Raw genomic sequence first — 26,778 nt, forward strand, 5'->3', positions numbered from 1 at the left:
CAATGAAAGAAAAAAGAGAGCAGAAAGAGGGTGTGTGGGTGAATCTGGACAGAAAACCAGAGGGGGCAGAGGGGGGGAAGGTGGGTGCAGGCACCTGTGGGACAGCGCAGTCCTGGGGGCACAAGGGTGGGGGCTGAGCAAGGCGGGCGCGTGGCCCCGCAGAGCTGCTGGCTCTTTAAGAAATCTCGTGTGCTAAATTTATCTCTCTGCTGTCTGTGAAGACTGTTTGTAGGAGATGAAGCCTTGAGGAGAGCCTTTGCCACTGCCTGCCGTGCTATAAATAGATCCGGAGAGACGAAGGGAATTTATATATATCCTCGCTGGGTCTAGATACAACACTGCAACTGCCCTCTCTCAGAGCAGGGGGCCCAAGTGAGCTCTTAACCCTTTTATCTGTAATGCAGTTGAGGTGGAGGAGAAAGCACGGAGGGGAGGAAGGATGACAGGACAGGAGTCACTTACAGATGATCACTGCGGCTTTGGGTCCGCGCGTGTGGCTTTTGCAGCCACTGCGTTTGGCCCCTCTGGGCGGATGAATGAGAACGCAGTGCCTGTCCCACCCCAACCCAGAGCAGGGTGGGGGGCACTGTGATGGGGGGACTGTGGTGTGGAGTGCACCCAGAGCATACCTGGGGAGTGCACCTTGTCAGGAGAGCTCCCTGGAGAGTCCATCCTGGCCGGGCACTGAGACCAAAGAGTCACAAATGGGTATGACTCATCCCCCTGTGCCGCACACAGCATATACTGTATATATTATACTGCACCCGTGGGAAATAGCAGCTACAAACGCGCTTTCCAATTTTCCCTAACGTGTGAGATGCAAAAAAAAAAAAAAAAACCCAACAAAAAAAAGCACGTATTAAATGAAAATTTTCCACCCCATTTGTGCGACCCCGCAGGCTAAAACCTTTCCACAGTGTCCATCCCCAAATTGCAGCCCAGCTGGCTCACTTGGCCACACGAAGGACATCCAAGGGAAGCCTCTTCTGCTTCGAGAGCGACCCGCTCGCCTCTCAGCAGGATTTGCTTGTCACCTGCAGTGCTGGTTGGAAATGCAGAGCACGACACAGTGAGCTATGGCCACTGCATGCCATGCGCCAAACCCTGCTAGCACTAACAGCCAGCATAAATCCAGAGCCACTCCAATGATTTTTGCAAGATCACACCAATTTACATCAGCAGAGATTTACATCAGGGTAGAATTTAGCCCTGTAGATTCAAAAGAAGAGAACTTCAGGACAGACAGGACAAAAAGGAGAAAAATGAGAAAAAGAGGACATTAGTCCTCAAAAATGAGATAACAATTTTTCTTTTATTCGAATTAAAGGCTGGGCAACCTCTGCAACTCAGCATCTTCCAGAGATAAACCATTGCTGTACGCAGCACTCACCACCATTGGCAGAACGCCCGCCTGTGGCCTTTCTCCCTGACCCCACCATTCACTCACTTCTAGAGGGAGCCACCAAGCGGTTTTTGCACCTCCTTAGGTGGGTGTGTAACAAAGGAGGGTTGGACCTGGCAAAGGGATGAGAAGCTTTCCACCTCTCATAGCCAAAGGGGAGCAGGAGTAAAACTCAGGCATCCCAGTGACCTTGTGGGGTCACTGTGCATCTCCTGTCTGTTCTTGAAGGCCATACTATCAGTCTCTGCCTCATGCTTTCATGATTTTAAACAAATTACTTTGATAGCTGCTGTGAAAAAACATGTGCCACAGGAGATAGCATGGAGAGAACTGGCCAAGGGAAGCCAGTGGGTGTTCCCAGTTCTGGGTGTCTCCCCAGAGTCAGTGGGCAATAAAGGAGAGGGGAGATTAAAAGGTGGGAAAGTGAGGAGAGGACAGAAGAGTGATGATGGCAGGAGTGGTGATGAGGGCAACTCAAGTGGAGATGAGAGATGGGAGAGCAAGTAGTGCAGGACAGAAGACTACTAGGGTAAGGGAGCAGCGAAGAGGGCTCAGAGGAAGTAAGGGGCAAAGGAGCCTGGGGATAGGGAGCTGGAAAAGAATGAGAGGTTAAAAGAAAAAGCAGAAGAGTAGAGATGAGGAGACAGAGACCAAGCCGTTGCTCTGCACACTGCTTTAGAGTGCATTCACTACAGAGACGCAACCAAAGAGGAAGGGAGCATTGAGCGTGGGGCTGCAGGGGACGCTGGGGAACGATGCCACCTTCCCCATGGCACTGGCACAAGGCGCTGGCACCCAGCCAGGCTGCGTCTTCTCTCTCCCTCTCTCCCGCTCCTCCTCTCTTGCTTCTCTACCCCCCCATCCCCTTTTGAATTCAAAAATTTGTGTGGTGTGAAATCTCATCTGCTTTGATGGCGATTCACAGCGACACTGCCCATCGGAGGGGAGCAGCTCGCCTGCTCTTCACATGATGTGCTCAACAAAGCAGCTGAGCCTGGCCAGACCACTCACCTCCTCCTCCCATCTCTGCCCCCTCTGTCTGCCTCCAAGTCAGCTCCCTTACACCACCACCTTCTCACCTCCCTCCCCACAAAGAAGATGTGCCTGTGCCCTTGCTCTAGTCACTGCTCCTCAAGTCTGTGGGCAGCTGTGCTATCTAGTCCTGGCTGCCCTGCTCCTGCGCTGCACAGCTGGCAGGCAGACATAGTTCATCTGGGGGGAGACAGAGCTGTGACAGAGAAACTACTGTACACCACAGAAAAGGAAAAGTAAAAAGAAAGAAAGGGACATGCATTCATGAGATGTCGAGCAGCCCTGGCAGGCTGTGGGTTGACGGACATCCCCCTTCTCTGCTAGCACCAGCAGATCCAAGCAGAAGCTGAGGTAGCACAGATACCTCACTCTGGAGAGCATCCTTTTGCCCCAGGGGAGGAATGGATCATTTCAAGAAGAGCAGCCAAAAGCTCAAAGTCACACCAGGCAAGTGCTAGGTCTCCATTTGTTATGATGAGGAAGCGATGCCCACCTGGAGTTTGTACTGACAAAGCAGATTCCGGCACAGAAAGGACAGTGCAGCCACACCATGCTCCACCACTGCCTGCCCTGTGACATGAGCACAGGAGTGTCCCACCACTGCTGCAGCTCAAAGGGAGCGCTCAGTCTTCTGCTTATCATCCATCCTCCACAAATTCTCCAACTTGAACACCATCAGACATTTCATTCCCTCTCTGATCCTCCTCATCACTGTTTACTTATTAATGGCTTCTTCTGTCTTATTTAGAATGATTATATAAGTTCACAGACAGCATAGAGCTCTGACCTGCTACTAAAACCTACCAAGGTTGACAGTCTATCCTCCATCTCCTTCTTATCCCACTGCTTGTCCCCAAATTATCTGCCCCTCCAGCTTCTGCCTGAGCCTCATTTCCCCGTACCAAACTCTGAAGGCCACCAGCCCATCCTCCAGGTCACCTCCAGAGTGTGAGAGGACCAAATTCATAAGCTACAAGTCTAAAGGGCAAAAAACGACTTCCCCAAAATACCACCTGGTTTCAAAATGAGCAGGTCCAGGCTCTGAAAGGAGGACTGGGAAGGTGAAAGGGGAAGATTCTCACATTTGGGGTATTCCTGAAGCAAGTAGGGTCCAGTTCCCCCAAGCTCATCCTTACAAAATAAACTCTATACATCATGTCTATGTGTACACCATGAAACTAAACTTGCCTGGGACTGGTTTCTAGGGCTAGTGTCAAGCAATATGGAACAGCCTGCGCCTACACTTCACTTCTTGCCTTCCATGCAGAAGAAAGAGAAAGGCACCAGCCTCTACTGGGCTCTAATTGGGAAAAGTCCAAGAGACTTCTTGTGGACACAGACCAAACCCAGAAAACAATCTGACAAAGTGGATTACCCCTGTCCAGTTTTTAAGTTGCTGATTGCAACTTTCTGGATTTCAGATTGTCAGAGAAGTTGAAGATGTTTCTGTCTGCATGCAATACAGACCCCCACAGCTAATTAGTAGCGATGAGAAGGTGTGGAAGCCACTCAAGTTTTGCAAGACGTGTGCAGAGCCCCCATGGGGCAAGTTAGACTTGTATAGGAATTTCAGTGACTAAGAGGAGAGAAAAGCAAAATTGCTGTTTTGCTGAGGGAGAAAAATTGAAATCAAATTTTCACTCTGCACATTCTCAAAGTCAGTCATAAAATCATGCTGGCAAATGTCACCTTCTGCCTGGCAGTAAGCACAAACTTCGAAGGGCCTGGAGGGATTTATAAACCCGTGGTGAATTTTGCCATTCTTTTAACACGGTCTGATCTTTGCAGACTCCCAGAGGTCGTGTTAGAACCAAGAGTGAGGCAAGGATATGGAATATTTTACTCTTATATCTGTGTGCCTAAAACCAAATCCATAAGCCTTGGCACAATCCTGCTAAGGTCACTCTGTTTCCAAAAGCATCTGTGCTTGCATAGGTTTCCTTTGATAAATAACACCATGCGCTGCGCTCTGATTAGATGGAGAGGAAAAAACTCTTCTAAACTAGTACTTCACCCATGGAATGAGCCCTTCTCCCACTCCCAAACACAGCACCATAGCAGACACTGTAGAATCACTGAATCACAGAATATTCTGAGTTGCAAGGGACCCATAGGGATCATCAAGTCCAACTCCTGGCTCCAAAACCAACTCTGTCCCAGCAGAAACCAGGACATGGTCTGAGAGAAAATTGCTCAGTAGTCTCAGCACAGCATAAGAGCTCCTTGGTTATGATCTGCCAAGCCCCTGCTTCATAGGGAACTACCCTATGGAGAGAGCAAGGAGATGGCTGCAAACAGCAATCTTCAAGTGCAGTGTGAGCAGAAGGACCCTTTCTGCCAACTTGAAGAACCAAAAACCCAGGCTGGAATCTGAAGAATGCAATGCAGACAGTGTTGGGCCCTGGTCAAAAGCTGGTGATGGGAGCTCTGAAGAAGACCCTAGAGTGAGCTGCAGTGGAACCCAAACCACGGGCAGCAGACAGAGCAGGCTCAGAGGCACGGTGAAGCAGCATGCCCTGTGGTGCCTGTGCAGGAGATGGGGATGCTGGGCCATCTGTGCTGCTCCCCTGCACAAGATGAGCTGGAAGAAGTATGTAAGTGCTGCCTGGCCCAACAGCAAGCACAGTGCCAGGAGTGGCACAAGGGCTGCCCTTCCTTGGGAGTGGTGGGAATGCAGTCCTGTGAAAGCATAAAGATTCACTCAGGTGTAAACTGCAAATGTGGAGCTCTTTGGAGTATAATTATTCGCTTTGCTTAGCTTCAAGCCCTGAATAGGCATTTACACTGATGGGGACAGTGGAGGTCTGCCCTCCCTGTATCCATACTGCCTCAGCTCCAGCACTCCTCACTGCAGTGACTCTCATGGGCAGCTTTATAAAAAAAGGCAAGGCAAAGCAAAGCAAAACACATGCACACCCCACCACTACCACCTTCGCAAGAGGAGATCCCTCATTCTCCCTGTGCAGGATTTAGTCTGTGTCATCAAATTTCTCTGCAGCTCTCAGTTGCTCAGTTCACATCTCCCAGGCTCCTCGCCAAGCCCGGTGCTGTGTCCTGCACACTGTCCGCTCAGCTCTGCGCTGCTGCCCACTGTCCCAGCAAGAGCAGACCTGCAGCTCCAGCCCCCCAAAGCGCCTGTTTTGCTGGAATTCTGTTTTTCCCTCAATTGGAAAGCAATCCAAGAGCTTCACGATTTCCCTGAAAGACGTTTTTAAGCTGGTTTCAAATACGATTTCGCATTGCCGTGCAAGAATTTCAGCGTCGTAACATTGGTTTCTATTTTTAGGCCTCTGAAAACAGATAGGAAAATACTGATGACATCAGCATTTGGTGACTGTCAGCTACCCATTCGCTACCAAATGGAAGCTTCACAGGCTGGAGATGGAAATCTTACACCGTTACATGCAGCTTCTATGTGTGATGTTGTAAAGCTTATTGCATACTACAGCAGAGGCTGAACAGTCTCCAGAGGTCCAGAGAAAAGGTTTGTTGGTCCTCCCTTCACACGCCAGCAGTGGCAGTACCAGCAGCTTGAAACAGCGAGGGGGGTATTGACACGAGTGAAAAATTCTCTGCGTAACATCAGGAGTGAAACATCAACACACTCCAAAACACTTCATAAATGAAAAATTTTTCCCTAATTTTTTTTTGTTGTTGTTTGTTTGTTTGTTTAAAATCGGATGAAGCCAGTGCAATTTCTAACAGAAAGCCATTAGGAGGAAAAATGCATTAAATCCAGCCAGTTCTATCCAGCTCCTCCTCACTTTTTATTTACCTCTCTCTGTGACACCAACAAACTGCTTTGTCTTGGTGGGTAGTTCCCTTAAGCCTTGCTTCATACTGCAGACCTAACATGTTGTTTTAGCACTTTCCTGCTGTGTGCCCCAGGTGACCGCCTGTGTTTCATGGACATTTGTAACCCTGCAAGATACAGAGGGGCCAGAGGAGCCCAGGCACAATCCTACACCTTCATGCTTCCTAAAACCCTGCTGGCTTTGCATCCTCCTGCAGCAGACCTCAGTTGCTAGGAGCATTCCTTGGGTTGGATCTGGGTTCCAGACCCCAGGATCTGGGTTTCAGACCCCAGGATCTGGGCCATCTGATAGCTTGGGGGAGTGGAGCTGGGAAATACCCGTGGCAGCCCCGCATCGCCTCCCAGCACAGCCCATGGCTGTTTATGCATTCCTTTTGTCAGAGACCTGGCAACCAGCTTTTAATCCTAGCCCAGTGTGAATTAATTTTGGAGTAAGCTTTTGTATCGAGTGCTTTCCTAAGATGTAGCTGTATTACATCTGCTGCTCTCCCTTCATCCACTAATTCGCTAATTCTATCAAAAACAAGCATATGCTTTTCTGACACACAGCTTCCACAATGAAACAGAGCAGTGGAATAAAGGGCTTCATTTACTCATGGAAATGAGTTATCTGAGGCTTGATCTTGTCCTCACTGAGGTCAGAAACAAAATACCCACTGACTTCCACGTGAGCTAACTTGGACCTTGTGGTCTGCTCTGGGGTTTGAGCCTGATCCTGCCTGAATGCTCACTGGAGCCGGGGCTGCCAGGGTGTCATCCTCCCCGCTCTCTGACATCAGAGACTGCTGGAAAGAAAAATGACTGTTGTGCCACAAATAGCACGATTGAGTCACTTTGCTACAGGATCAGCTCAAAGGAGGGGGAAATGGCTGGTGAGAAGGTAGAAGGAGAAGGAGCAGAGCTGTGCTATCTTGCTTGGGCAGAAACAAACAAACGGGCCAACAAATGTTAAAAAAGAAGAACCAACAGAAATTGCCTTCTTCAGAGCATTCTTCTGTCAGAGCAACTCCATTTTAAAATCCTTTCAAAAATGCAAGACAAGACGAGATGGGCTTCACCCTACAGGAAGGACCTGCACTTCCCTTTCTGTTTGCAGAGCAAGTGTCGGTGCACGTGTGCAAAGATAAAGGGAGCACAGGTGAATGTTTAGCTTGTTTTCTTACCTGCTTACACCTGCTGTGCACATGGCTGTGTATTTTTGAATACGTTCACAATTCTTTGCACCTGCAAAACTGTGCTTAACGCTTCTGTGGTCAGCAAAACCACAGGTGCAGGAGTCAGTCCAGACTGCAAGCCCTAAAGGAAACGTCATCTGTACCACTATGAATAAATTTTGAGACTTCAGGCATTCAGGGCACCTGGCTTGTCCCCCTGTACCCCAGTGCCTTCAAGGCATTAAAAGCTGGCCACCCTGGCCAGAGGCACAGCCCAGGAACAGAAGTTGCAATTGCTTGCTGCTTCGTTTTTGCAGTTGCAGTTCTCTCCAGGGGCAAGAGAGCAGCTTCCAGGAAAACCAGCCAAAAGTTAAAACAACACAGGCAGCTCTTACTATGGCCCTGGAAATAACAGGGGCAAACAGCTGTCATTTTCTTTCTTTTGGCCTGCATGCAGTTTTCCTCAGCTCACCCATTTACGCAGGCGCTGGGAGGAAGCTGAGCTCCCCTGCCCATGCTGCAGGGCCCTGCAGGAGGACAGGGGCAGGAACAGTGCTGGAGGTGCTCATGCAGCACCTTGCTCTGCAAATCCTCCTTGCTCTGCAAGTCCTCCATGGGCTTCCACTGCTCTTCACCCGTGCAGCAGGGTTCACACTGTTCGCTCTTGGAGCTGATTAAATGGCAGCTGATAAAAATATACTAGATACCAGCATCTCTGCTTCTTTTGCTGTGCAGGTGCATGCTAAGGTCTCCTACCAGCCTGGGGGAGGCAGCTCTGCACTCAGGTGGGCTGGCTCAGCAGCTCCAGCTTCACAGCACTTTGTGCCCCCTCCTTCACAACAGGACAGGATTTCTGCTCCTACATACCCTGATTCAAAGCATCTTCTTGCCCAGCCCAGCCTTTGTACTTTGTTTAATGCAGCGGAGAAATCTGGGGTAGCCAGCTGGGTGAAGGTTACAATATTTTTGGTGAGTAAAGTTCAGAGCAGTATCAGCTAAGCAACATCACTGGCCCAAGGTCAAGAGATGGATGCTCTTGAGAAAGGAGAGGTGGAATTGGTGGAGGCTCACAGCTGAGCTTATTCCATCTTTTGCTGTATCAGAAGAGCAAGAAGCATACTCTATTCAGAAGGACAATTAAGTGCAGACATCAGAAGACCTACCTACTCCAGCCTGCTCCTTACCACAAGCAGCCACTGCTTCTCTTTTGGCTCTGCCATAGGAAAGCACTGGGTACAAGTCACCCCATTGTCCCTAGCAGAACAATGCCCTGTTTTGCTGTGCCCACACTCAGCCCTGCTCTCCTAGAAGCAGCACTGCTACTTAAAAAGGAGGAAATCATCATAGAAAGTCAGATTTTGTCACAAAGCACAAGGCAGCAGAAGAGCTGATACTGTAAATGGGAAGGGTGGGTGTACCCTCTTTGAAAGAGAAAGGTCTTTCCTCCCCCTCTGCTGCACTGGGACTTAAGCCCAGAGCTGCTACCACAATCACTTGTGAATGTGGAGGCAGGTCGAAAAGCCAGCTGTGAATTTTGGTAGTCGAAAAGGGAATAAAAGAAAAAAAGAAAAAGCAAAAAACACACAACACAAAAAAACACCCACCAAAAAAAAACCCCAAAAAACACAAAAAACAAAAAACTAGTCAAACAAAAAACTGTCAAAGCAGATAAACACAGGGTTGGGAAAACCATTGCCTAGATCTCAGCTACAGTATCTAAAACTGTGCTGCACTTCTACTTACAGCTGCAGACTTCTCTTTTAGCCCCTACCTGCCCTGGCATCTCCACAAATCCAGGTAACACAGCAAGCCAGCCTTCACTGCACTCAGAGTACTTTCAAATTCTGTGGACTGCCAACACAAATCTGTTCTACACACCACAAGAAGTCTCCTCGCTGAGGACCATTCCCCTACTAAATATCGACTTTCAAAGCACAACCATCAAAATTGCTATGATAAAGACAAGCAATTTTTTTTTTTTCTAATGGTCCAAAAACATTTCTTATATTTCATGGTCAAAAATGACTGAAATGTTTGGATTCAAGTGCTACAGAAGTTAGGTACTGGAGTAATGAATTCTTGTGTCTCTAAGCCAAACTTACAGAAAATTATAAGCAACTGAAAATGAGTTTTTCAAATGGAAGTGAATGCACTGTATAACAGTAACCTGAAAAGCACAGAACCAACTCTTCCCATCTCCAACACCTGTCTATAGCAGTAGAGAGATCTTTGGCAGTCTGAAGGTAACAACCATTTCCAGCCTGGAGAAAGATGCTTAAACCTGTGCAGCACCTGGGTATGGCTTGGGTCCCTGTCTGCGCCTTAAGAAAATACAAGAATATCATTCAAATGAAGGAAATTCAGATGATCATTCACAAACATAACCAACAAGAATCCCCCTCGCACCTACCTCAGGCCGTACAGAACCGTCCCATCAGGATGGAGCCGAATCATGCGATTCTTCACTGTCACCCCATGCAGAAAGGACTTCTTGTCATTCAGGAAATAGGTGTCTGGCAGCCACAGCTGGTCAGCCACCCGGTTGTCCAGGGTCAGGTTGAGAGGAAGGTCGTTATATGCCAGGCGTTTGTCCCGCCAGCTCTGCTGGAAGTACATGGTGATGGTGTAGTCCTAGGAGAGAAACATGCAGAGACATAACTCAGACCCTCTCTGCTGCCACTGCGGAGACATCTGGTGGGTTTTTACCTTTGCTGGCACCCAGATGCTTCTTTCTGAACCACCACCAGCTGGGGAGGGCTGTGTTTTCTTCTGGGAAAATGGAAATAAGGAAGTTGCTAAAAGCCCCTTCTAGTCTGAGCAGAAATTCAGGAAGCTCCCGAGGGCACGTGGAAAATCTTACCTCTGGGCCAAGGATTCAAAGTCAGCCCAGGCCAGCCATGACAAGCTATTAGCGCCTGCCTTGTTATACGAGCAGAGTTGGGAGCTCATCGAGATTCTTGGTGAGGGACATATGTGGAGGAAATCTGTCACCAGTGGAGCATGATCGACTGGGTGAGGGACAGTGCCCTAACCATCCTCAGCCCCCGCAGTGCTGTATGTATCTCCTGCTCCCTTCCACTCCAACTGTACAAAGCTGAAGCTTAAAACAGCAGCTAAGTCAAGATTTTTCTAAGGGGAAGGGGGAGATGTTTTGTGGCCCATAGCTGTAGCCTTGCAGAAACTACTTTAGATGCTCTACAGTAACTGTATATCCTGGAGAGGCCTAGAGGCCCCAAATCAGCTTATTCACCAAGACATCACAGTGCTGCGGCGCTGTGATGGAGGGATAATTGTTTCCTTCCAGATAAATGAGTGGGACAGGAAGGGGTCTTGCACAAAATGATAAAATATTCACTCAACAGCTCTTAAATAGGCCAGGAGCCAGATTTTTATGGGCAACCAGCTAACAAGATGTAGATAAGGAAGAGGGCAGGGGAAACTACGTGCAGAATCTTACAGAAACCAGTAACTTTTCACAAGTCCCTAAATAAAAAGCACTCTGCAAATGCACGCAAATGAACTGTTGGGGTCAGAGATATGTTTCTTCCTATGCAGATACGGACAGCTCAACAGGAGCCCCCTGAACCATGCAGGTTTGCATGAGGGGCATTTCTGCTGTGCAGAGGAGGGGTGGTGAGGACCTTGATTCTGCACTAACATCTGGGCTGAGCGCAGAGGCATCCTGCCTGCCCACCTTCTCCCACTTACTTTACTCAAAGCCAGGTTTGGTTACCTCTGAAAACAAGCTCCAATAATCCCACTGTGCCATGGCATGCCAGGGTTTGAGTGCCTAACTCTGATTCAAAAATCTAGACCCACATGTACATCCAAAAGGTCACGGAGCAACAAATATGTGGTGTTGTCTGGATACAAAAGTTATTTCTGTCACCTTTGCATTATATTGAGAAGAAAAAAAAAATAGTGCCTGTTTTCTGGCCTCGAAATTGTTTTCCTATGATTTTTAAAGGACTAAACTCTTGCTAACTCTTGCTTCCCAATCCATCCCTCATTCTGATTTTGGCTAAGGACCTTGCTAAAAGAAAATGTTCTCCCTGCTTACCTCTCCCAGTGGGTAAGGAAAGGCAAGACCTGTGTTGGAAGGACCCACTCTGCTCTGCCCAGCAGCTCTCAGTGAGCTGTCAGCCCTGAGCCCCCTCTCTCAGCCTTTGCAGAGGCTTTGCTCTCTTCTCCTCCTGCTACCCATGTGATGCATGCACAAAGCAGAGGTGAGAGTAGGACATGGAGCTGGCAGACACTCCAGACCTCCTGTAAGGAGGGAGAGCAGCACATGTTGAGGCCAGCAAAAGCCCCAGAGAATGAAGAGGAGCTTATCTGAAGGCCTCACATGTTAAAATGGCAGTGCATCCTACCAGCTAATGAGGACAGGGCTGTTAATGTACATCTCCAAACAACAGAATGTGACTGATAGCTCATCCTTTCTGATGCAGTAGAGACCTCAAAACAAAGACAATGTAAGGGGACTTGAACAATGAAAGGCTGGAATGTGGACACAAGAGGGGTATGGATGGAGAAAGGTATCGCCTGCAGAACTCCAGAGAGGACAAATGCAGAGCAACAATATGAGGGTCTCCCATTTTCCCTAGTTAACAAGTAATTGTTATCTGCTACTTCAGCTTACAGAGTTCCACCTTGTTTTGTAAACATAATGGTTACTGAGCAATATACAAACAACTAAATGCACCGAAAAAAACCACAACAACGACAAAACAACAGTAGAAAGGCTCTGATAGAAGAAGGAAGCAGCAAGGGAGGAAAAATAGTGCACAGATTAAATAATAAATACTAAGCAGAGGCTTAAGATGACAGCATCTGATTTTCTGCAGTGGGTCGCTGTACAAGAACAGGCTGAAGGTAAAGTAATGAAAACAACTTTCCACAGAAGCGATGGAACTTGTTACAAAAGCAGGAGGTCAGCTCCTTTATGGCGTTCTGGAAGGCTCAGGCATGATGTGGAGAAAGCAGTCCTCCAGGTTAGAAAAGGGAGGGACTAACATGCCAGGAAAGGAGAACAGCCCAAGGATGCAGAGCATCCTGCTGCAAGGCAGAAGCTCCAGCTCCCAACAGACAGACACCAGAAGCATCCCTCCTGGGCAGGCTGCTCATAAACCATCAGCACAGCTCCTGGCAGATGTGGATCATTGGAAGGTTAGATCTGATTGGTTTCCTCTGTGTTATGACCTATACAGACCCCAGTACAAAATCTGACCAGAGGCAGAAGTGTGTAGTCTTGTTGCAGGCTACAGTAGATTCAAAAGCCAGAATTAGAAATTGAAGAATACTACATGCAAAATAGTCAAATCTTTGCTTAGAATACAGTATTATTGGCAACATGGGTGTCTCCTGTGCCTAGCCCACGTCTCCAATGCCTTTCTTCTAAAGTGAGAGAGCTTTTAAAGTGAAGGCAACAATTTCAGACTACATTTCACCAAAAACTTGAAAGTTGGTGGAAGCAATGAGGAGAATAAAGGCCATTGTACAACTTATTCCATCTCCAGATGTGCCACTTAATTTTGTCCCCCAGTTTTCCCTCCACCCCTAACTTTGACAAAACAGCTCCCTTTGGAGAAGTGACCAAATAAACGTCCTACCCCATATAAGCAAATGACATACGGTCTCCTTGTCCAAGATCATAAAAGAACATTAGGAAAGCCAAGATGCTTCAGAAAGAGAGAGAAAAATGGAACATCTGACTTAGTAAAAACCAAGCTGCCACTGCCAGAGACTAATGAACAGTTTGTTGGCTTCAGCTTCTTTGATGATTAAACACCAGCTCCTGTTCCCATCATTCCTGGGAGAGAAATTAAAGGACAAAGTAGTCCTCCAGTATGTTTTATTTTAAGGAGAGGGCAGGGAAAATAGGAATTATTTTTAAGAGAAGGAGAGAATGTGCCTACAATCTTTTGCAAAGAAACAGAGCAGTGTAAAATGCACAAGAAAATATATGAAGGACAGGGCAAGATGGCCACAGTTCTTAGCAAGCTTGTTTAAGAAAACTCCTTTGCCCTCCCAATGGATTGTCCATTTCCATGCAGATAAAACAAATCAACGTGTTCTAGATCTTAAAAAGTACCAGTTAATCTGGCATTAGTAAAGGCACAATGACAATCTTTCCTTCTCCAAGACAGCACTAAGTCTGTCTTAAGCTCTCACCTTTGCCTAGGGCAGGAGGCAGCAGCTCTTGTACTTACTGTGCTTTTCGTGGGGAGAGAATTCTGCCAACATCCTGCTTTTAATTTATCTTCTGGTGCAAGCCAGTGCCCAATTTACAAGTCTGAAGTTCTGCATGACAACTGCTATACTTAAAGTGACAACTATTTTAGATATTGTCCTTCTTCCTGTTCTTCAACTTAGAAGGAGAGAAATCCAGAATCTCTTTCCATCTACCCTAATTTTGAATAACCCAATATCCCCAGATATAGGTGACAGGAGAACCACATTGTACCTTGCCAACAATGCAAGGCAACAAATATGTTTGCTTCTAGGACAGGCTTTGTGCACCTCTGTACAGCAGGACTTTATGAACTTAAACCCATTTTTCTTAGGACCTTGGAAGAAGTTTGCATGGAGATGTTTCCCCTCACCAATCTGATCTACTTTTTAGTAATTTGCACGTGTTTAATTGCTGAATGCATGTCCAGAAACTGGGACATATCAGCTGTATCCTCAACAACTAGGGGTGTGCAAGTGAAGTGTCATCTTGTTGCCCTATTTCTCTCCTGCCACACTCCATCTCTATAGCATCTGCACTGGTGCTAGTCCTGCATTATGTTAGCATGCTACATGCTTGCATTTTGCACACCCACAGCAAACCACAGAACGGCACTGCTGGCTGCATCCCATTTCTTCACCCATCTCCCAGCTTCCCCCAGCCCATCTATTTGTACTTCCTAGGAGCTACCCTTACTGCCTTGCAATATATTACCAGTGCCCTGCTGCATGCACATACGGGCATATCTAATATACAGCCATTAAAGCTCAAAAATATGTATGTAATAATCATTTGTATCCAATTAAACATGCAACAACTGGCCTATTCAGCTAAACTGAATTTGAGTGAGACATTTAAGCAGTGACTAGTGAAGATACTGGTTTCTAAAGCCCTCAGATGGCTGAGGGGAGAACGCTGAACTATGCCAAAGGAGTGGTGAAGCTGGAAGACCAATGACACTTCCTAAACTCTTTCAAAGGTGCTTCACAGCCTCTGCATGCACCGTCAGAGAATTTTCATTTTACAGTGACTTTCTTACCTCTTACTTGCTGAGAGCTGCTCAATTCAAGTGATCAACACTCGTTATGCTTTCTAGCAGGAACAACACGGTAGCAGTAAAATGCAATTTCACTAAAACATTCCCAGAACTCTTCATTCCTCTGGGCTATTATTTTTGAAGAATTATTATTATTTTTTAATGAAATGTCCTCTTCATCGTCTTGTCAAGAGGTTTATTGGACACCAATCTGGTTGAACCATACTCCAGACAGGAGATTTTCTGAAGCCTTCCAAATAGACACTGACTGCCAGACACTATAGGAAGAGAAGGGAGGAATGGCAAGGAGAAAAGGATACTTCTACATCCTTCAAGGGACTTAGAAGCCCACTGGGATTAGGTACTCTAGAATTCTAAACAGTCCTATGTCTCTCTTCCAGCTCAGTCAATGCTATTCTGTAGGAGATTTTGGGCACTTTAATCTACCCGTGAAATTGTGAAATTGAGACAGTGATGCTAACTTGCCTCTGTGTTGCAGATTAGGATCCTACATCTCTAGGCAAGTGCTAAGTGTGCAGTGCACAGAACTACTCTTTTTTTTTTTTTTTTTTAATTGCCTGGGAAAATAAAACTTGAAACGGAGTTTGTAATTCACTTTGGCATTCAAGACCATCAGTGCAGCTTAGGGCTGCATGGATGAGGAATCATGGCATGAATGAAGCAATACTACTACTTTACATGGCAGAACAAAATATCGTACGTATAGTTCTGAGCACCAAAACCATGGCTCCTTCTGCATTATCAAGGCACACTATGCTTGAAGGACAGTTTTAACCTAGAGAAAGAAGAGTTGTTATTCCATGGTTTAAAAAAAAACAAAAGAAACAACAAAAAAAACCCCACCCAACTGCTGCGAAGATGTTATTTCCCTGGAGACAGTTGGAGGCAAACAAATCCTTTAAATGATGTAAGACATCTAACATGTCTTGGGTGGAATAATTGCCACCACTTGGTTGGCAACTCAGTTGGTGCAAAGTGGCTTGACTAAAAGGCTACATGGTAGAGCTAATTTCCCTTAGAAAGCACAAGACTTTGATCACGTAGAAAAGATAACTGGGACTAGGCAGAGATGATATGGAATCAGGCACAGAAGATGCAGACGTTTTTCTGGCAACACAGCACTGTCAGGCCAAGTGGGGGGGTATCCTAAAGGGAGAGGATGGCAGCCTGTAGTCTGAAAAACAAGGCTTGCTTTTCAACAGGCCTATGAAAACTTTTGCAAATTATTGCACTCAAAAAAGCCAGGACTTTTATACACATAGGCCCATTTCTATATCTGATGTGACAGATTCTGCATGAGTACTCTGCATAGCTGTATCTGTGACCTCTACGCTTGCAGATTGTGTTAGAAAAAAAGGGCTAGCAGTCACCTGTGTGTGAGCAGAGAACCGTACAGTCATTCTGGGACAACTGTAAGGTAGAATGATACCAACTGATAACCCATTCTTGGCAACATCTACCATCTAGGGTGCTGACCAGACGGGGTATCATACTTCCAGGCTACCTCTGCTTCCAGTCATGCCCTTGATTGTGCCTGGGCAGAGCCAAAGGAGCCAGACTGAGCAGCAGCGGCACACAAGATATGGCCTACACTATCATTCTCCCACTTTAGCAATCCAAGTCCTGGCTGCAGGAGCATAAATCTGATGGATGGGTGCAGTGTAGTTAACTGATGATAGCCTTCAAAATGTAGCTTATGAAACACTCCTGATCCTGCTGAACGAGTCAAGTTTATTACAGGATGCATGAGGCAAAAAACAGATTTCAGCAGGCTGTAGAGGTCCACAAGCAAACAGACTTGGACTTCACGGCCAACTGGATGGCAAAGAACAAACTGCAGTCCTTGTCCATGCTGAATGAGTGCTCTCTGCAGTACCAGGACCAACAGTCCTGGAGCCAAGGAGCTCTATTTGCAGAGCTGGCTGAAAGTTGTTGGCAGGGAGCCCATGTGAGCTCGGTAAATAAAGTATCCAGATAATAAAAATACCCAAAGGCACTGTTTAATTTTTCTGAGGGTTCTGATACAGCCAGCAATATTGCGAGGGAGCAGAAATCTTGCAGACAGGAACATGAGCACAGGGCAAAGCTGACCTTCCAGAAGAGAGGAACAAAAGACACCTGGACAGAGGTTTAAGAGAACCAGGATCATACTGGGGCTGTTGTGTCATAGACCTTCAGGTCTGCTTGAACCTCATCAACCACATCAAGTTGAAAACTTGAAAAACAAAAGGGTCAGTACTTTGTGTATCCATGACCTAGGAATGCAAAGTGCAAGGGAAGGGAGATGAAAGGCACAAGCTGCTTTCTCCTGCAGTCACAATGACGTAAAAGGAGATCCTGTGGCAGCAGGTTGCAGCAGTGGAAGAGGGAGGTGAAGAGGGAGATGTTTACAGCTTGCAAGATGTAAACATGCTTGGGTTTGCATTTCTCTTCATTAGAGCCTCAGGTGGGAGCTCACAGCATACTGTAAAGAGGAGTGTGAGGGATGTATAAGAGCGCACATCCCAGTCTAGTGGCTCTCTGCTCCCTGGCAGATGGAAGGCAGCCACCTGCATGTGCCCTGCAGGCAGTGGTGTGGAAGGAAGCAGGGGTTGTAGGATCTCACTTTTCACTTCTTTTCTTGACAGTTTTCTGGCTGGAGACGCCCCGAGAGCCCGCATTTCATCCCACATGCATGCACTACCTCCTTCCCCAAAACGATCCCTTTCATCTGACTAGAAGGCTTTTCTGGATCTACAAACAGCTCAGCAGATCCTTTCCCTTTCACCATCACTTTTCCTTGAATGTTCATTTTTCTCTGTAGCCTAGCAACTCTGCACAGACTCAGAATATTAACAGCTCCTGTCCCCACACACAATCTTCTCCAGAGGCCTGAAAAATGTGATAGCAGAAAGGATGAGAGTGGCAGGAGCGAGCACGAGAGATGTAGGGAGCACGCAGGGAGCCTATATCAGCATTCAGAAACAGCAAAGCTATTCAGCTGTCGTATCTGCCACCTTCACTCAACATGTACATAACATATAGAGCTATATATAGCCCCATTTATTTACATATTCAAATAGCAACACGACACGCACGCCCTTGTATTCAGAGCTGGGTTCTATATTGAGGTGCTGGCACTCTTGCGCACGCACATTCCACTGCTGCATGCTATAAATATATATATGACAAGATGTCAGCAGGTCAGATCCACAAGATCTAATACAGTTTTCAATCAACCAGATGATTGAAATCTTCGCTTGTGGGAAGATACTTCTGCAGTAATCTTCTCCAGTGCTGCAGCATTGCTATTGAAACAGGTGGCCATTTAGAACCCTGTTCTCAAATACAGACAGCTTTTTAAATATATATATATATATATATATATAAATATATATATAAAGGCTGTGGGAGTTCTGCCTCTAATATAAAAACCGAAGCAGGAAAAAATCATCCAGGAGAATTTTCTGCAGTAACAATTCTAACTACTACAGGAATGCCACAGTGCAAGCTGAAGTGGTTCATACCACTGCCATACAACACTGACATGTTCAGATCTAAAGATAACTTGGCTTGTTCAGGAACAGATGGAGCACTGCAATACATAGCACTGTTCAGCTGAAAGCGTGCTGCAAACCATATAGCCGTGGACTCTCATCCTCTCCAATATGACTTCTTTCCTGCTGTGGGGTAGAGTCATCTACGAAATGCAGTGTGAACATAAGTCTCTTCATTGAGAGCACAGAATATTCAGATGGGAGAAATCACCCATTGAGCCAGGCATCTGAACTCATTCTCAGTGCTAGAAGTGGGTTTGATTAAGCCCTGCTGAGGTTCAGACTTGTGATACTGGAGGACTTGCAGAGCTGCTCCTTAGGAAAAATGACAAAATGGAAAGATGCTTAATGGGGATGTGTAAATGCTTATACTCAATAAGCAGCACCAGCACATCTTATTAGTGCTGCAAAATCCCAGATTTGGTCTAGGAGTCAGCCAGTCCATCCAACTGCTTGTCCGTATCCAATCTATTCCAGTTGCACAAATAACTGGTTTCCTGCATAACCTCCCATTAATTTATCCTGCGAATGCTACAGGATTTCTAGGAGGAAATCTGCATGGTGGAATAGAAAGCCTCGGGGGGAAGGAGTCATACTCTAGCTCAGCAGCTCCCAGTTTTTCTTCAGCTGAGAGCTTATTTCAGCAAGGCTTCCACAGCTCATTATCAATTGATCTACGTCCATGGTAAAATCATGCAATTCAGCCAACAAAAATATTTCACTCCAGAACATCATTAATGACAAAGACATTAGAGCCTTTCAGCACAAACACAGGGGACTTCATTATAGGAGATGCTATAAAGCTTTCCCCCACTCCCATGAGGACAGATCCAAGCAGGACTGCTGCTTTACCAGATTGCCCTCTGCATACACACCTCAAATCCATGGGACCTCCATTTCAGAAGGAGTTTCTGGCTCCTTGTGCAGGTCCTAGCTTTCTTCTGGCCATTGCATTTGAAGAAATGGTATGGTGATCTTTGGGTTGTTACTTAACAACTTGACTCTAAGATGTAGTGAATTCATTGGGCTGTCTCTACATGGGGCCAATATTAAGGCCAAAAATGTAGGGAGAATTTTGTCATTGGAATAGGATGATTTTCAAAGTATTATGGAAGATAGATAAGATTTTTCCCTTCTACAAGTTGCCATAAATACAGTACATATTGACATATGAGTCACACTGACCTATTTTCCAGTTTTTAACCCAAGCCAATCTCTTTGTAACTAATTTCATAACCAAGAATGTGGAGTACATCAGGATCCTTCACAACAGTTTGCTTTTTTCTTAACTACTTTGTGCAAGATCACCACCCTATTATGGAAGGATCATGTTTTGGGGCAGGGATGGGAGCACTGCTTGTTTGAATTTCAGCAGCCACTCCCACATCTCATCACACAGAAGTTCCCTCAGACCTGCTGCTTTTCATGTCTCCTTAATCTGTGCAGTACCTTAATCTAAGGGCTGTCAAAAAGGACTTGGGGATATTGGTAGATAGCAAGCTGGATGTGAGCCAGCAATGTGCCCTCACAGCCCAGAAAACCGACTGTATCCTGGGCTGCATTAGAAGCACTGTGGTGAGCAGATTGAGAGAGGTGATCCTGTCCCTCTACTCTGCACTGAGACATCACCTGGAGAGCTGCATCCAGATGGGGAGTCCTCAGTACAGGAGAGACATGGAGCTGCTGGAGGCGTCAGAGGAAGGCCACAAAAATGATGCAAGGGATGGAATACCTCCCTACAAGGACAGGCTGAGAGAGCTGGGGCTGTGCAGCCTGGAGAAGAGAAGGATCTAGGGAGACCTGAGTGTGGACTTTCAATAGCTAAAGGAGAGCAGTAAGAAAGAAGGGGACAGATTCTTTAGCTGGGTATGTTGTAATTTGACAAGGGGAAATGGTCTCAAATTAAAAGAGGGGGGATTTAAATTGGACATAAGAAGAAGTTTTTTACGGTAAGAGTGGTGAGTCACTGGCACAGGTTGCCCAGTGAGGCGGTGGTGCCCCATTTCTGGAGACACTCAAGGTCAGGCTGGATGCGGCTCTGAGCACCTGATGGAGCTGTAGGTGGAGCTGGACTAGGTGAACTTTAAGGGTCCCTTCCAACTCAAATGAGTCTATGACTTAATTCTGCATCTTTAAGTACAATCAGTAGGATTTCTGTGAAAGTAGAATGTGGTGTGAGCAGATATCCACAAGCAGCTCTTGGCTTTTCAAACTGTGCTGGTAAATCACCTTGAGACCCAGCAGTCTATCATAGGATGACAGCTGGAGGAATAGGCAAAACAAGTAAGGTCTAGAAATAGCAGTGAAGGTGGGTTCTTGCTATGGATTAGAGTTTCTCTCTCCCCTTCTACAACTGTCTTTATTTCTTCAAGCAACTCACAGACAATAGGAAAAATAGAAATAGGAAGGGATGCTGCTGCTTCCCTTCAGCTAGCATGGGGTTGTGTGTTTATGTAGAAGTTACTTTCCATTGCTGGAGAAAGCCACCCAGGTGACTGCATGGCACCCTGCAGAGGATACTGCTCACAGCCATAGAGCAGGACCTTCCTTCTCATTCCCTGTCAATTCTCTCCTTCAGGAAAATACCACTTAATATGTACAGAACTGCTACTGTTTGATTTTCCAAGCAAGCAGCCACCCAATGCATTACAGCCCTGCATGCAAGTGACAATTGCTGCATGACCTAAGAGGTACTGAGGCAATCATTGGCAGAGGAAGGCACAGACCATTGCCAGCTCCGAAGAAACCTACCATCTCAGCCACATGCTTGCAATATCACAGTTTAAATGACAGCACACTGAATCCTCTAGCACATGAAACAAAGCACAACTCCTATTTGTCCATGCCACCACAAAATCTGGGTGCATCAGGGCTGTACCATGCTTATGCTACACTATAAGAATTTGGCCCTTCTTCAGCACCAAGGCATCCTCTGCTACCTGCCATCGCAGGAGCCTACAGCAAATCCAACAGGACTACAGCCCCTGCAGTACTATTACAACACACCACCCATTCAGCTATGCACCAAAGATGCATATTTGCTGTGTTTCGTGCTGTGAATCAGGAGATAGTTGAGGCTAGAGGGACACCATTACAGTACTGGAATGTCCTGTCATACTTACAGCATATAACCCAGAAACCTCTGACTGTAGGTTCTGAATACTTGAACCTTTAAAGCCTTTGCATATCCAGATACATAGAACAGACTGATTGGAAAATATGTTATCATTTTTTCCCCCATTGAAAGTAGTTGCCAACAAAGCAGAATAATTTCAGATAAATATGAAAAACGCTGATATATTTGAAGAGAATATGTGGTAGTATAACATTCGTAGCAGTAATCTCTCCTTAAAAACTTAAGTTTTAAAACTCAAGACAAGCATTTCAATGGAAAATCCTCTCCAGGTGTATATTATGTTTTCTGCCTGCTACTGATGTACAGTTGGTCCACTGGAAAGCAATCAAAGGCCAAAAGATGTGCCTGTGTGTCCTGTAGCCGAAGAAGCTGCTGTCTCTCATACCAAGTCTATCCATCTATGCTGCCTTCTTTCACCAATTACATTCAGTACACAGCAGAATCACCTATGTATTAATGTGTGTGAGTTATATTGATTTGGGATTCAGCTAGGCATATTCATACTCCAGTGAAAACAGGATACAAAGCCTGATCAGGACAGATTAATCTACAAAATTCCTCTACTTGGGCCATTTCAGACATTCCTGATAAATGGAATCTTTGACATAGTGCAGAGAATGGTGCACCCCCCTGATGGCAGCATAACAGTCTGTAGGATGATCTTTTCTGGACAAGAACACCCTTACACACCTGTAGTGGAATTGTCATGGCTTGAAGCAGTGATTGAGCACCTGGTGGGAAGGCAGGGCCAACCCAGGGTTGCTCAGGTGCATGCAATGTACCTAATGACTAGAAGGTGTGGAGTCAGGATCCACCCCTTCCCAGACCTCTTTTAAGGGTTGGCAGTAGAAGCAAGGGCATCTTACTGAAGCTTCTTGCATACCTGAGGTCTTCTGAAGGTAAGCAGCTTTTTTTCCCCCCCTCACTTTTTTCTGTTGCTATTGCATTTGAGCTAACTGTCACTTGCTGCAGCTGGGGGTCCTGCTGCTCTGCTGTTGTGTTATGCTTTCCCTTGTGTTACAAAACACAAACCATCTTTTTCCTTGGTTAAAAGGAAGTTTAAGACGCTTGCAGCTCATAGCTTTCCAGGGACATACACTGCATACCTCTTGAACAGGGATAACTTATCTTCCTAACAAGACAACTTGGTTTCTTAGGTTTCAATCAAACTTCAAGAAACTAGGAGGTATCGTGTCTGCTATCTGCCTGTAATTTCCAAGTGATCAGCCGATTGCTGGCACTCCTGTCAGGCAGCAGTGTGGTGAGAGGTGGTGATAGAAGAGTAGGGAATAGGAGGCAATGAAGTGAAATATCGAGGTTAGCTTTGCCAAGCATCCTGCACCAGCCACTAACCTCTCTGCACTGCGGACTGTTGCCCAGCAAAATGTATCACCAGTCCCACAAATATCACTGCTTTAACACCTTGTATATCCCTGCAAATGGTTCTTTATGGAAGCCTTGCTTCTTATGCTAGCCCTCTACAATAATCCTCTTGTAACTTTTCAACTTGTCACCAGGTTTATAAAACTTTAAAGCTAGTGCTATAACAAACTGAAACAATGTTATTGCAGATGTAGGAGAGCATCTTGGGATGAATAAATTATAGGAGCCACGAAGAAATCATGATGACAGCGGCTCCGTGCTCCAAGTTGCTTATGGTGTGCAACACAGGGGGAGCAGGTTTAGGAATGCAGAGATCATAGGGCAGGGAAATTGAAGCATTATGAAGGATAACCATCTCTTCTAAACACAATATGTCTGGTTGTTTTACTTAATGAAATCTTTCATGAATGCTTGAAGGGAATCTGAACTGTCTGGTACTGGAAAAATACATCCCTGAAGATAAGGGAGGCAAGGCTGCAGGTGGAAATAGCAGCTTCCACTCCCACCCTGCAGCAAGTGGGCAGACTGGGCCAGTTCTTCAGCTGTCTGCTGAAGGGCATGCAGGAAAGACTTCCAGCTCCTGAAGCAGTTGATGCTGGATACCATCAGAGCTGGATCCAACCAAATAACTTCCCCAGCCTGTTTCCTCAGAGGAAACTAAGAAGTACCATCCTCTTGTTCTTAGCATATCCACTGAGCTACAGAGCATCATTATGAAGGTGTTACTCTTTTCAGGCTGCCTTTAAAACCCCAACTTGCAAATTCATACAAGACCTGAGAATTCTCCAACCAGGCCTTTCATCTTCATGGATCAGCACTTCCCAGAGGATCTGCCACTCAGGTGTGCCCTCCCCAGTACCTACTTGGCCTGGCCCCTGCCACCTTTTCCCAAGCATTTCAATTGATGTCACTGATCTTGGCTCAGCAAATAATCCTTCTAATCAATGACAAGAACAGAGGCTGCAGCTCAGCATTGCTTAGCAGAGCTAAGAGGAGAACACAGCAATAAAGCATTACTTGAGCAAGTGAGCTTGAAAATACGGCTGGCCACACACAGCAGCTGTGGTGAATGAGATGTCATTTTTTAAAATAAGGACAATAGTTTTGGTCCCTCATGATTAGGAGATCATTACAAAGCCAGCAGTGCACCTAGGAGCCTCTTTTAACCCAGTGTGACTCCATCTGCACTGTACTATGTCATAGTGTCAGGGCATGGCCCTCAAGAAGATAAGATGCTTTGCCTTTGTACAATAAGGAACCAGGAGATACTGAGCTTGTACAGGCTACTGCAGTGTGTTCTGTGGTGTCTGGGAACTTCCAGGGCAATGACACAGTTGTGTTGTCTTTGCGTAGCCCTGTAGCCTCCAGGATTGAAATGTCATCACATAATCATTTCGGCAATACCATTCCCATGGGAGCAGAGGCAAAGAGTGTCACTTAGATTGTGGATGGAGCTGCATTCTTCTAAAGCACCGCATCCAGCCAAAGTCCTGTGGAAAACAACTTCTTGAATCATGCTATGGCCAGGCACTGGCAGCACTTGTTCCCTACCATTGTGCAGCCAGTAAATGCCAGGAGTCCCAGGGACAGGCACATGGGAGAGCTGGGGGTTCTCCTCAGCCTGCCCAACCCATTGTTCCAGAAAGGATGTCTGAGGATTAATTAATTATCCTACAAGGGGCAGTAAGTAATAACACTCCTTGTGGAACAATAGAAGCTATTTGGTTGCCATGACAACTTGGCTCCACTTGTGTGCCTTTAATTTATTCATTGCACAGTCCCTTCCCCAATCACACACAGTGCCAAAAAATGCCTTGTTTTTCTTGCCAGTCACCATGTCCAGAGCAGGGGTAGGACATGGCCCTTTCCCCAGGGCATCTGTCACCCAGAATGATGCACGTAAATCTCTTCTGCCTGGAAAACTGCATCCCATGAGATTCTGCTCCCTGTAGGTTTGGTGTTTTTTTTTTTTTTTTTTTTTTTTTTTTTTTTTATTCTCATCATTTAACCCCTTTCAAAGCCTCCTTGCTACATTTCTTATAGGTCTTGATCTTGAGTGGGTTCTCCTGCAAACACAGGCAGGAAGAATGACCAGGAGTTTGTGTGCTTGTCAACCTCTATGGAGAACCAGGAGATAATCAGAAGCATGGAAGCGACATGCCATGGCAGCATCAACAGATGTGTGGCTTAAGCAGTGTGTAGTGCTCACTGGTTGCAGCCATGCCATGATTACAGAAACACTCAGTGTCCATCAGCAGTTCTGCCCACGTTCTGTAAGACCCAGAGTGATGTGCAGATGAAGGTCAGTGCAGGTTCAACCTGCTCTCCCCTACACTCCACAGAGGTTTCTCTACAATCTTAATCATACGCTTTTGCTCCAGCAGTCCTTCTGCAGAGGAAATATGGTGTTCACTGGAAAGGGGAGAGCGTTGCTCTCACAAGGAAAGGGTTGGAAGTATTGCTAAAAGAATGGCTGCTAGCACAGTATACAGCATGCCTGACTACAGCAGGTGTGTGGCAAAAGACTTGAGAAGACCTTACAGCCCATGGGCACACCTCCAGCAGGAGCTTCATCTTGAACTTGAAGCATTTAGCTCTCTTCTGATATCTATACAGGAAGATGAGGGTAATTGTAGCACTTAAGCTGAGAATAAATCCTTCACTTCCTGCAATTACATTTGTGCAATCTGGGGTCTTATACAACATTTCCAGACCCCAAATTTTTCATTCTGACTTTAGCAAGGAAGGTGACAGCTGCCATGTAGGAAAATTCAGGTCCAACTTGAGACTGGGGGAGGAGGTGACTTAAAGTTGAGCTTTGTCCTGACAGGCAGGATAGATGGAACTGGGTTAAGCCATCTGCCTTTTTGAAGTTGAGCTTAACCTCAAGCACAGTTACTCAATGCAGTAGGGACTGAGAGCGTTACCTGAATTTTTGTATGTATGTGCTGCTCAGTGTCACTATTAACACTGAGGTGTAACATGCCATACAGAGAATGATAGTAAAGGTTGGGCTAGAGAAAACAGGGCAGGGGAGTCCGGAATCAGATAAATAGAACAGGAGCATTGGGAGATCAAGATTTTAACAGTCTTGAACAGCAAGAGCTCTAAGCTGGCCTAGGATACCCTGCATGGGTCAGGAATGAGGAATAGGACAGCTGCTGCTGAATGGTCCCCATGCATCCTCATGGCATGCAGAGGGACTTGGAGAAAAAGCCTCTGGGCAGGAGGGAGGAAGGTAGGTCTAAGTGACAGATCAGTGCAATGCAATGGGGTGAAATCTGTTATCTGAGCAGAGAACATTTTTCCTTAATGGTAGGAAAAGCTCCAGCCTATAAATGCCACCCCAAGCAAGCAGATTGCTCTAAGATGCCTCCCTTCCCAGTAGAGATCTCTAAAGAAATGCCAAATCACTACCAGCAAGCATACAAAGCCACTGCCCATTTTCCATCTTTGCAGTCACAGGCTGACTTAAAGCTACTCTTGCTTTTGTGCCACCAGAAAAATACAAGCATCTTCTTTGAAGAAGTAAGCATTAATGGCTGGAGAAAACAACTGGCACAAAATGAAAAGAGATGAGAGTCCACTCTGGATAAGTTGTAACTAGTTCCAGAGATGCCAGCCGAGTTTCTTCATATTGATAGACGACACTCAGGATGCTTCTCTGAGCTAGTGAATGCTAACCTTTCCAGGACTTGTTTCATCAGGAAGTAAACTACAGTCCTTCAATCACATCACAAATACTACCAGCAGATACAGGCATGTACCAGAGGTCCATCACATCAGCCTTGCTTTGTGAGGGCTTAATTTCAGAATTGTTTTGGTCTGGAGCTGGGCTGTGGGGCCAGTAGTGACACACGCCAATTAGTGGGTGGAAAGAGCAAGGCTCAGACAGAAACCAGAAAAAAAAGTTTGGAGACCTCATTTGGTACAGCCCGGTGATGTGCTGAACTTTCTTTTTTTATCACACCGCACATGAAGAAATCATGCTTGAATTTGTCATGATTTAGTGATGGAGAGCTGTCTCAAGCCATA

The 26,778-nt window shown here is 46.1% G+C and overlaps 1 protein-coding gene across 2 annotated transcripts in view; it reads right to left on the reverse strand.

Annotated features, from left to right (window-relative positions):
- The window catches only part of LOC122163736 (gamma-aminobutyric acid receptor subunit beta-4), a 64,709-nt gene that overhangs the window by 11,059 nt on the left and 26,872 nt on the right, over window positions 1-26,778 (reverse strand). For both annotated transcript variants that reach the window (XM_042825198.1, XM_042825199.1), the window contains exon 4: window positions 9,813-10,033. In XM_042825198.1, coding sequence (XP_042681132.1) covers window positions 9,813-10,033 — 221 coding nt within the window. The remainder of the gene's footprint in view (window positions 1-9,812; window positions 10,034-26,778) is intronic.

Source organism: Centrocercus urophasianus, unplaced genomic scaffold (genome assembly GCF_019232065.1).
Source record: "Centrocercus urophasianus isolate 14NV4802_14NV808 unplaced genomic scaffold, USGS_Curo_1.0 seq_24, whole genome shotgun sequence".
Taxonomy (NCBI): domain Eukaryota; kingdom Metazoa; phylum Chordata; class Aves; order Galliformes; family Phasianidae; genus Centrocercus; species Centrocercus urophasianus.